This window comes from Manduca sexta, chromosome 18 (assembly GCF_014839805.1).
Source record: "Manduca sexta isolate Smith_Timp_Sample1 chromosome 18, JHU_Msex_v1.0, whole genome shotgun sequence".
NCBI lineage: Eukaryota > Metazoa > Arthropoda > Insecta > Lepidoptera > Sphingidae > Manduca > Manduca sexta.
Window position 1 is genome coordinate 14,392,068 of NC_051132.1, and position 12,799 is coordinate 14,404,866.

A 12,799-nucleotide genomic window follows, 5' to 3' on the forward strand; every position below is an offset into this window, starting at 1 on the left:
TACAATTATTATTCAGATTATTTTTTTTATTTTACCTGAAAGTGACCACACCGCACCTGATGGTAAGTGGAGTGGGGTTCAATAGAATGTCGACTGACGAGAGATGATTACCCTCGGCAGTAAATTACTATACACACGCTGATCCACACGCTATACACTTACATATTCCATTCCCAAGGGAGGTCTCAAAGGACTCGTAGGAAAACCAAAGTGTTCTAGAAATTATTCGAGTTACTTTTTACGACCAGCCGTCTTTAAACTCAACTCATAAGGGTACCGTAAAGACTATTCCGCCATCACATCCACCAATGCAACTGGCCGACAATGGCACGCATTTTATGACACCGCGAGGTGAAGCTGGGCGAGTCTCAGGGAGTATTAATCAGTTGTCCCACAAAGAAACTGTAGCGGTACAATTAGTATACATACCGCTACCTCGTCAACATCAGTGGAACTTCGAGAAGACTGAAATGGTATTTTTTCAATTTGCGCGACGTGCAGCATATATACCACCTCCGAATAGGAACTGTCGGAGGGGCCGCGGCTGGTCAGGCGCAACATCTGCCTGACTGGGAATCTTCCCCTTCCATAGAGGAACGTAACCATCTGTTCCTCTACAGTGGCGTCTACCTTTACGCCGCTAAAAAACTAACCAAATAGAATAATAGGGAGGAGTTGGAAATAATAGGCAAGACTATCGTTATTCACATAAAAATAGTTAAAACAAATCCTTATTTTAATTAATGCTCAGGTGGCTTCGATGTTTAGAGAGGAAGAATGATAGGAGACTGAGGAAGAGGGTATGTAAGGCGAGTGAGAATGGAAGTTCCAGTAGGGGTCGACAGCGCTCAACCTTCGAATGCCAGATATGTAACATTTTTGGTAAGGGCTAGGTCTTAAGTACTCTGAACAGGCGGAAATGCATGAGAATATTGAAGGTGGATGTTCAGCAGTGGACATCTTGCGGCTGATGATGATGATTATGATGATGATTGATGAAGGTGAAGGTTGCGAAATGTGTCAGAATTGGGCAGCGACAATCCTTACTACCTCATGGCTAGACAATTTAATCTGTCGGACAATCGTTAATCGTTCTAAAATAGAATTCCTAATATGGTGAACACATTAATCAGTCTATTCAACTAGAATTGTGCACCTGTAATTAGCATAACTGCCGTCGTCACTTCTATGATTTAATTATCTCTGCAAATATCCAAGCTGTACTATTTTCTATTCCTTCTACTTATCCACTAATGTGTGAATGTTGTTATAGCGATTTTAAACGTGTTGCGTATCAGGTTTAGCTTTTACTACCTCGTATTACCTTTTCAGACCTTTTTAAAATATTATGTCAGCGTCCATGGACCTTTATGGAGGCTAGGGTTACCTAGGTCTAGGTTTAGAATAGAACATATATAATGAATGAATTCCTTCTAGCCAAATTTCGGCCATCAATCTCAACGGAGATCAGCCAGCCAGGTACGCAGGAAATATTATAGTGCACAAGTGTGTGCGCAACACAGGTGCACTCTCTGATCCTTGATTCTCATAGTCTGGTGACACGGCAATCCGACATGACCGGAGAGAGATCAGGAGCAAGATATTAGGGTTGGCAAATAAAACACATGTTGCTAGCTGATCGTTTAATGCTTGACTAAACAACCGGCTGCCATTACAGCATTACAACCATGTCGTGATACACATGAACCTTACAAACATCACAATATGCGTGTATATTGTGTATTTGAACCGGAGCTTAGCGATTTGCTCCGGAGTGCCGGAGGGTGCCCGCTCGGGGTGGATTCGTCCAGGGATATTGTTCCTAACTTGTTTTTTTTGTGGTTAGTGGAGAGGATGTTCAAGAGGAAGTTTTATTGTTGTATGTTGTGGGAGCTATATGGATGCAATTTTGTATATTGTATAGGATAGTTTCAATTTGGATGTTGTATCATTGTATGGCATAGGTGGTGGTATAAGAAAAGTTGTTTACTTTGTAAAAACGTGTTTATTTACACTTTGGCAGTGATGGCATGAAATTTATTTACAAAGAGAGTTACTTTACTGAGACCCATGGTTAACGTTGAGCATGTTGTATCCGTTGAGGTTTCGATGTGCCAACCGCCTGTCACCAGACGGCGCCAGACAACCGACTCAACAACGTTGCCAATCGAAGACCGGCAACGTTGCCTAAAACATCATCGATAACGTTATTTTTGGATAGCAGCTATTCAAAAATAACGGTTATCGATAACTGTTTGATCGATTTACCAAGCGTGGAGGCCGTGACCATGGAGTCCGTAAGCGCCGAGGCCATGGACTCCGTACGCGGCGTAGGGAGCGGCGAGACCGAAGTGACCAGCGTAAGGGGCAGCATAGGGGGCGGCGTAGTGAGCTCCGTAAGGGGCGGCCAGGGCAGCGTGGGCAGCGGCGACACCGCTGGCGGCGGCGGCGTGGGACTGAGCGGCGGCAACAGCGTTTTGGGTGGCGGCAAGACCGTTCCAGTAGGCGGTCTCGTGAGCGTCGCGGCTGGCCTCGGCTACCTGGCGGGAAGCTTCAGCGTTGAACTGGGCAGCGGCTTCAGCGGCGCGGGCCTGGCCTTCATGGACAGCGCGAGCATGGTCCTGGGCGGCGACGGACGCGTCGATGGCGGCGGCCTGGGCGTCGCCAGCGTTCACGCCGTAAGCGTAGGGGAGGATGGCGCTAGCCGAAGCATAGCCGAGGATGGCGACGAAAGCGATCTGTGCGAGAAAATACAAGTTATTATTAACGGTGTTTGGTGGAAATTCGAATAGCAGGTGATTGTAGATGGGAATGTAGAATTCTTGAGTTTCGCTTATGGGCCCGTAACTGATTTGTTCTGTTCTAATAGGTTGTAGATCTGCTTCGATAGAGTTTTCTAAGTCTCGTGCTGATACGTCTATTACAGCTCGTTGTTGATACTATTTTTGACAGATTACATTTCATCACAATGCACGCTTATTAATTTTATACATATTCAAATGCATTACTTTGCAACTGTTTATCGTGTTAATGTATTCATCGCGTATCCGTTATTATGCGATAATTAGAAGCGATATTAGAACGTGTATTATGCGCGTGTTTTACAACATCCTCGCTAGTGAAATGATGTCGGTATTAAATTTTCGTAAATCTTTCGAAAAGATGTAGTATTTATTAACAGGTTGCAATTGATTATACTAAGCTTTTAAGTTTAATGTGGGCGTAGATATCCGTGCAACTGGTTTGTGTGAAATTGTTACAATCTAAAATGCAAGTTGTGTTATGCAAGAAATGCTGTTTGAATTATATTTCCAGAAGGAGATAGTGAAATAGTTTTAATGGAAAATTCCATTTGAAAAAATGAGAGGAGCCCAACGCCAATTATAGTTCTAAATTTAAATATTTAAATTTTAAAACACCTATCATGCAATAATTCACAACACTAGTCGAAATAAAAAATAAAATGTTCCATTTTCAAAAATAGACGAAACTGAATGTCCACTGTTCTAAATTTAAATGTTTTAATTACAAACACGTGTCATGCAATTGTTTTGCACAACGCTGGCCGAAAAAAGTAACCGATGACAAAACTCAATTAGTGTTAACCACCGAATAACGCTTTTACATTTCGGCCGTTTTGAAAGCGTTGTTTTGTACTATTATGCTAATTTCGCTAATTGGCGCAAAGGATCTTGGCTATACATTTCGAAACGGTGTTTTTGAATGTGCCGGCTTTATTTTTTTCTGTATCTATTGCTGTATTAATATATAGAAAATTTGTAAAATACTACAAACTCCAAACTACAAAAGAATTTGCATCTGCAGTGATCTTTGTTAAAACCTCCAGCGATTTCAAATCATATTTTACTTCACACAAATTCTTTGCATGTAGAACAATAGGAATATTCTATTTGGTGTTGAGGGGCTAGTCTAAAATGACTTTGTCTTCCAAACATGGATGCACCTTGGCCCGAATGCGGCATGACTCTAAAATTACAATTAGATGCGGCAGGGTTGCTAATGCGATAATGCTGAAGAAAACTATGAAAATGTCCAGCCCGTATGTCTAAAGGGAAAGCCTACATGAAAATTAGAGCGTGACGGAAATTGCATTAGAGGTATTGCAAAATCTAGACCTATGGTACATTCGAATCAAGATATATGCAGAACAAGGTTAGGTGTCCAGTTTACGATTTGAAAATTTTATCCCTTGCAGCGCTAGAACCTGACCGGGTAATTGTCGTCTAATTGATATTATTTAGAACTCTGAGTGATAAATATATTATGTCGGGTCTAAATTAATTTAAATACTTGGATATATACTTTACATTGTCATTACCCATTCCCCTGTAATTTACATTGAAATTGATGTATTAGACGTAATTCATATTTTAGGTTTTTCTGTCATTGTCAGCCCTGCGAGGCATTATGAATTGTCTAGATTAGTCTAGAACACAGACAATACATCACCGTTATTATAACGTAGTGGGTAGTTCTGGGCTAAGTTATTTTGAGGTTATGTTTTGCAATAGCTTATTTTGGATGCAATTTAAGAAGAGATAGATTGGTAATATTTTCTTTGTAGTTACTTAAAGAGATGTTTATCGATCAAATTGTAGTTAGCGGACAATTAACAACTTTATACTGCGCTGGTCAGTGGTCACCCGAGGCTATGAGATGCCATAATGTCTCGTAGTTGTGGTATATGAGGAAATTGGTAATATGAATTAGTATTTACAGAATGCTTAATTGATGTCGTTAAAGTATTTTTTTAGTGAAATCGATGGACAAAAACTAACAAGCGAATGAAAAGATAAAAGGGGCGACATATTAGTCAAAGCTATTCTTGTAGATAGAATTGGTTGTAAAGGGAAAAATATGTAGTAGCAGGAAGACTATTTTTTGCAATGACCGATATCTAATCATAATCTTGAATTAATATGTACCTTATTCGAACAAACGGTTATTAATATACAAACAAATATGGATTTATTTTCAATTAAGTTGCAAACAACGCATAAAATATACAATTATCTATCTAATTATACAGTTTATATATGTACTACATCGGTATCCGTTATTGAAACGCGTTGTTAGTTCGTTTAAAAATGGTTATCAATAACGCCCTTGACCGTGGTAATGCTATTTAAAATTCAATACACGTTATTAAAATAACGTTACCTTATACGTAACGGCTGTAACTGGCTGTAATTGTTTGTTAAAGTTTTAATATTGGAATCGATTAATTATCGCCTCTTTGGTCGCAAATGTACTTAAGGCGCGAAATATTTTTTTTTTCGCTAGGCAAAGACACGTTATACCTGCCACCACAGTGGGGTGAGTGGAACAAGAAATGCTAGATTATGTCAAAAAATAAGAAGAAAGTCAGTATTGGAGCTTAACGAATTACTTTGTATGTGATAATTATTGTTTATAATGGAAAAACAAGGAGATCGGCGAATTGATGTAATTTTTGATGAGATATTATTTTTGTATGAGAACAAAATGTATGATTGTTCAAAATAATATTCAATTGTTTTACTTTTACAACTAAAATATTGAGTTATATTTTCGCTATAACAATTACTGTTATCATAAAAATGTGAATATGTTTGACCAGATATGTTTCTTTATGGAAACGATAGAAATAATATGGGGTTTGTAAAATGATAATAAATTATTCAACGGGCGAATATCGTAAACATTTTTGTAAAGGAAATCACGGCGTTTTTTATGAATTTATTAATTAATTAAAAACAATTTTAATTTGGTGCAATAAATGGCTACCAGGTATTATTGTAACTGACGCGATGAAAAAAGAAGCCATAATTCATTGTCATTGTAAACAGAGCAGAAAAGTAAATGCTCGATTGATTGTAATTGACATACGCGCATAAATGAATGAATAATGTGATAATCATCATCAGAACATTATAAACTTTAACACAGTGCGGTAAAGTTTTGTTTTGCAACACTGTGATGTATAAAAAATACAGGTCCTAACAAAATATGACAACTTTACGAATGCGGTCCGATTGATATGTCAATGTTAGACAAATATGTGATTTTTCACGATAATGGATGGTAAAATTAAATTTGTTAGGATAATATAATAACGAAAAATTTGATACGCACGCAACCTTGTCACAATGAATGAAGTTATTGTTTGTTTTTAATTGCGCTCGCATGACAATAGTTTTACTATGACAAGGTTGTGTCCGCATCGGTATTTGGTATGCGACAACGGAACGCATTTGAATTGCACTTCCTTTTGAGTTATGATTGGTTATGACATTTTTTTATTGCAAAAAATTCAATAATTTGTGATGGGAACACTACAATTTATTCAAATGACATGTTTAAAATTAGAACACTTGGAAAAAGTTTTTGGAATTAATAGAACGAAAAATCTTGCACTCTATTGTAATTTTGAATTTAGAACTAAATCAACAACTTTTAACCATGGAATGTCAATTTTCAAATTAAGATCGAACCGTTATTTTTAAATTTTCAAAATGCGTTCCGTTCGCGAATCAACTGTTAGTTAGACACAAATGCGTATCGTACCAGGAATCTCATCGTGCACTTCTTGTCCAGACTGCTCGATAGCTACTGAATGCTGTTGTCTGTTGCGCCAGGTCTTTTATACGGGCCACGCATAGTGAGGTCTGCATAGAGCCGTGTATCGAAAGTACGGTAATCGCCGATAGTGGCGCCGTGCGTAGACACGTGAAGGCGTGGACGCGGCATCACATACAAGGACTCTTAAAAATGTTAATTGGATTAATGTTTTAATTACGGCTAGTCAATGTGATAAGTTGTTGCGATAGTTGTTTTGTATCGTAATTGCAAAGAAAGTGTCAAGGAAATGCGGATTGCCTTAAAATACATTTTTTTGATAGTGATTAGATTTGTTTTCAAATCCGTCTAAAATCGCTGAAAGGTCGTATAGCTATCCATCAGGCGAACGGCTAGCTCGTCTCGTCATTCAAAGTAATACAAAAGCAAAATATTTTGAATTTTTGGTTAGTAATATGCTAAGCTATTTCGTTGAACGAGTACGCGGAGAAGCTTGCTTCTTCTTTCGCCCATGAATGACCGAACTCATTCTTATACCAAGACACGATGATCGGCGAACCTATCGCCGGGGACCTGTGTATTCTTCAGATCGTAAACGGCAATACACAAATTTCGACCATTCAACCTAGAACTCTAATCATGGGTTTACCCTCATTTAGCTTAAGCGTACTGTCGCTTGTTTATTGGGTGGTATTTAGAAGTGGCAAAGGGTCCATATAAGTGGCGATAGCCTAGTTGGGTGTGGAACGGACTGCCAAGACGAATGTCCGCAGGTTCAAATCCCAAGCGCACACACCTCTGACTTTTCTAATATCATGTGTGTATTCTTCGTGAATTTATCGTTCGCTTTAACGGTGAAGGAAAACATCGTGAGGAAACCTGCACATCTGAGAAGTTCTCTATAGGAATTTCGAAGGTGTGTGAAGTCTACCAATCCGCACTTGGCCAGCGTGGTGGACTAAGGCCTAATCCCTCTCAGTAGTAGAGGAGGCCTGTGCTTAGCAGTGGGCAAGTATATAATACAGGGCTGATATTATTATTAAAGGGTCCTATAACCTGATTCCTGCGGGCTTCCCTTTTGTAACATATTTAAAATGTAATTTTCATCAGAATGATATGCAGAGCGCATTCATGTATATTAGTACCTATATATGTCAAGTCCCCTTCAGGAAAATTCCACCCTTCACCAATGGTATTTAGTATGCGAGAATCAGTCAGTCAGATAGGTTTACTGCAGTGTTTAATTCTACCGCTGAGCAGGAATGTGCTAGCACTGTGTTTTGGTTGATGAGCATTGTAGACAGAGATATTACTAGTTAGAGTAATATCTTGTCTTAGGGACACGATTGCAGTGCAGTGATAACTCAATTATAGTATTGCTAATGTTTATGGGTATTTGCTATCAAGGGTTACTCAATTATGGTGTTGCTCATGTTTATGGGTATTCGCTATGCATATTATAAAACAAAGTCCCCAAAAGCTATCTGTCTGTATGTGTTAGATTTTCTCAAAATGTACTAAACGGATTTTTGTTCGTTCTTCACTAAAGATAGTGCTATTCTTGAGGCAGGTTTAGGTTAATAGTACATTACGTGTTTATGTAAATTGACTGAAATATAACGATTATTGTTGAAGAGGTCGCGTGATTGTAAAAAATATCGTAGGTCGGGATTTACGCTGGTAAAACATTAACACATTGATTTCTAGACGGGCGAAGCGGCGGGCACAGCTAGTTCAATATGAAAAGTTCAAGACAGCAATAGATTTTCTTTTGTTTAATTCATGTCAAATGTCCTTACTTCCTTCTGTATAATTAGTCTATTTACGACGTATGTTGAGTGCTAATGTCTAGTTGACCGAGCTTTGGAGCAATAAAGCCTTCAAGGATTGCAGCTAGATTAACGTCGGCATGTATTCAATAACTCGTAATATTTAGCTAAATATTTTATTATTACGTAATTAACTGATATGATATTACAATAGATAATGGCGCGATATACTTTTTCAAGCATTTTTCAATAGGAATTTAGCTTTAGTTTTGCATCAAGGTACCTATGTGATGTCATCCCTTTGTGTACTCAGTTCCGGTCAATTCGTATTATTTAAATTAAACTATTTTACGAATTTTATCGCGGTATTAATATTTTACTTTTCTCCCGACGTTTCGAAGACTTTGCAGCCTTCATGGCCACGGGGGGGGGGGACTGAACTGGACCATGAAGGCTGCAAAGTCTTCGAAACGTCGGGAGAAAAGTAAAATACTAAAACCGCGATAAAATTCGTAAAATAGTTTAATTTAAATGTCTAACATTCGCGTAAACTTAAAAAATCATTATACAATTCGTATTATAAAAATAATCTCTCAAAATGTTACACAAGGATACAGATCTACAGATTAATTACCATAATTTGCTCTAACATTATCTCAATAAGGCAACTTACACATAAATAACACATTGCTCTTTAACTCTGATATAATGTGAACAGACAATTTAAAGACTAGATGTAAAAGCCATTCGTTTAACAGTATGAATTTCTGCACATTAAAATGCAATGATGAAGTTTTCCGGAAGGTAACCCGACACAACATATATGTACTAATATGCATAAATGAGGTCTGGAAATCGTTCTAATATATTTAACATGAATTAAGAAAGGAAAGCCGGCTAGAAAAGGTTTATCTAGACCTTTCGCTATTGACATATAGCATATTCTAGAACTATGGAAAGCATTCAGTAAAATAAAAATAAAATAAGAATAAAGGCATTTCCCCGGATATGTTTTGACGATGTACATTAGTACTAATATAATAATAGTAATATCAGCCCTGTATTATATACTGTCCCACTGTTAGGCACGGGCCTCCTCTACTACTGAGAGGGATTAGTAGATTAGATTAGTACTAGTCTGGGAAAATAAGGACCAGCAACTCCAGATAAGCCATATGGGAATTGATATTTATTGAATCTTGCTAGCATTGTAAGTCACAGAAAGAAGGAAGCAAAGGCATTGAACTCGTTTCTTGGTTATTTTTATTTATTAATTAAATATGGCGATAATTAACGATATTAACTTCCTTATGATTAATATGTACTTGTCACGAATGGAGCATTTCTGGCTAGTTACTAGCAAATGTTCATTTTTTTTATTGCGTTGAATGACGAGACAAGCTTGCCATGCGCCCGATGGTAAGCAATACGACCGCCCATAAACAGTAGAAACACCATTCAACAACTTGAATTACAAAGTATTGTTTGGTACTCCACTGCGCTCGCCATCCTGAGACATGAGATGTTAAGTCTTATGTCCAGTAGCTACACTGGCTATAATGTTATTTACAAGGATTGAGACCACATAGATCGATCATTAGCGAATATAAATAGAAAGAAATCGGATATCTTTATATCATCCAAAAGTTTCATCATACATTAAAGTGTCTATTGCCAGTATTAGTATTGCGATTACTTCATTGTAGTGGCGTGAATTTGAATCAATAGGAATGTTTATACTTATACCAGTAATTTGTTGGGAGCAAATTTCATTAGTAGCCGATAAATAATATAAAACGGCGATAGTTGGGCGTGGATTGCCGATACGAATGTCCGTAGGTTCAAATCCCAAGGGCACACATCTCTGATTTTTCTAAAATTACTTGTGTTTATTTTCTATCGGCGAAAGAAACCTGAATACCTGAAAAGGTCTCTATAGGAATTTAGAGGGTGTGTGAAGTCTACCAATTTGCACTAGGCTACCGTGGTGGATAAGGCTTAATTCATCTCAATAGTAGACGAAGTCCGTGTCCAGCAGTGGAAGAGTTCTACAATACAGGCCTGATATTACTATAATTATAATTTTCGTTATTGTACACGATGGGATTCTATACATTCGTGGTTGGCATGGCGGTTTTTCCAAGCTTATGATCCATGCTTCCATTCTAAGCTCCATCATATATCCAATAAAATAGGCATGTTTCTGATGACTCGTTGATATTCGGACTTCATTATATCATCAGTAATATAATCATTCTGCCACTGACCAATTGATGAATGACTTTGACTGTTCTATTGTCTTATTTAGTTATTGTCTTAGATTATGAGATGACGCGTCATTACCGCAATCGAGTTGTTAAGTTACATATATTTTGTGTCATTTGTGATGCTAATGGCGTATGTGACCGACGTACCTTATACGTACGTACGTACGTATTGCTGGTATTTGTTCATTTATTTATTATTATTATTTTCTATTGTAAGTAATTAATATTACTTACATAAACAATTATTTATATTTAGACGTTCGTATTGTTGTTGTTGTTTTATTATGTGTTTTAATGCCAGCAATAAATACATCTTTCTTTCTTTCTTTCTTTTCTTACCTTTGAACTTTGTCATGTGGCCATCTCGAACCTCCGTTTGTGTCGTGGATCGGTGATGCATTGCACCTACATATGGAGCAATGATGATATGTGTATAATTGTAAAATGTAGGAAAATATTGTAACTGCCTTTTCGGACGACTAACACCTCAGTACCCCCGGTAACCATGAAGGCTGTAAAGTCTTCGAAACAACGAGAACAAATTAAAATATAAAGAACCGCTATAAAATGCCTAAGACAGTTTTATTTCAATGCTAATATTGATCGCCGAGAGATTTGTATGTACGGTGCGGCACCGCTCTGAGGTCCTGGGTTCGAATCCCGGGTCGGGCAAATTGATATTTGGGTTTTTCTGCTCAGTATCAACCCGGAGTCTGGAAGTGCCTGATATAGCGATAGACTCGCCCCCTATCACATCATGGGACGGAACACATTTGGCGAAAAGTGGGTGCCCTGGTTGTGCCTCTGCATACCCTTTCGAGGATAAATGCGTGATGTGTGTGTTTGTTTTATATTTTAACGTTTAAAAGAGATTTGAAACACCGCACCATACATATTTCCATATAATATGACGAATGCATACAACATAGAATTTTGTAACAGTGCGTCCGTACGTAACATAAAACCTTGTAACAGTCGACGGAATGGTTATGGGCTAAGGCCCAAGCAATAGTTATAGGCCATGGGCAAATTATGAAAATCCCGCTCCGCATGTACGTGAATGTAACTTCAGTCGTAAAACATCAAAGTTTAAACAACTGGTTCCAGAGACGAGCAAATTGCTCGCCTGGTATATTTTCGGGCCAAAAATGTAAACATATAAAACAATGTCTGCTATTCTGTCTGTATGTTATCGATTTTCTCAAAATCTACTGAACGGATTTTTATGAAATTAGTTACGGAGATAGATTAAGACTTTGGGAAGGTTATAGGCTACTTTCTATCCCAGGAAAATATATAGCGGGACTTTTATCCCGGAAAACTCTTTCACGCAAGCGAAGCCGCGAGCAAAAGCTAGAATATTATGTAAGTTATTTACGATATACGATTGATGAATTGCTATATCATGAGATAGAAAAGCTTGAGTTACTCCCCTGCCTACCCCAACAAGAAGGCATAAGCGATTGGTAAATAAGAAAGTGTTAATCTCAATCATGCAACAAAAATCTAATTAGATACGACTTCCTATAAATACAGGTATGATTAATGTAACAATTCGAAATAAAAATGTCAAGAATTCCGCGCAACACCTTACATGGAAAATTTAAGTTATAAGATGTAACTTATATATTGACATATTGTATACTAATGCGATACTAACTTAAAACTAGCATTAATGTCTGAATGAATGAATAATCGTTGTTTTATTGCATGTTTGATTAATTGTTTTTATTGTTTGCAGTCGACTTTTTTTAAACAAATGCATTCATATTGTTGCCGAGCAATACTTGGTCATTAGTATATCAGATAACTGAGTAGTTAGCTAAATTCTGCCCGCGGCTTCGACCGTGTTCATGCCATAATTGTATATAATACTAAAGGACAATGCAGCTTTTTGTTAGTTAAAAAAAATCAGAGCAGTACTTTCTCTAAATCTAAATTTTCATAGATCTCTAGTATGAAACACATAGACGTACAAATTTCTTTTTATCCAACTAGGTGTAGCTCGCGGCTTTGTTTACGTGAAAAACTTTTCCCGCTACAAAAGTTCCTAAAACTACGTACGACGCCACTACTATTTATCTAAAGAATCACATTTAAAAATGGAATTATTCTCATTGGAGCAGATTACCAGAATTAAAAGTAGCCTATATATTAATCCCGAACATGATCTACCCGTGTACC

The 12,799-nt window shown here is 37.5% G+C and overlaps 2 protein-coding genes across 5 annotated transcripts in view; one reads left to right on the plus strand and one right to left on the minus strand.

The window, feature by feature from the left end:
* LOC115440305 (WD repeat-containing protein 7) overlaps positions 1-12,799 on the plus strand; it is a 115,877-nt gene that overhangs the window by 21,137 nt on the left and 81,941 nt on the right. The window lies entirely within an intron of this gene.
* Positions 1,986-6,675, minus strand: LOC115440308 (cuticle protein 1). The gene is made up of 2 exons (XM_030164566.2): positions 6,568-6,675; positions 1,986-2,738 (listed from the first exon to the last, which is right to left on the minus strand). Exons 1-2 carry the CDS (start codon positions 6,577-6,579, stop codon positions 2,265-2,267), a joined length of 486 nt encoding a protein of 161 aa, XP_030020426.1. The 5' UTR covers positions 6,580-6,675; the 3' UTR covers positions 1,986-2,264.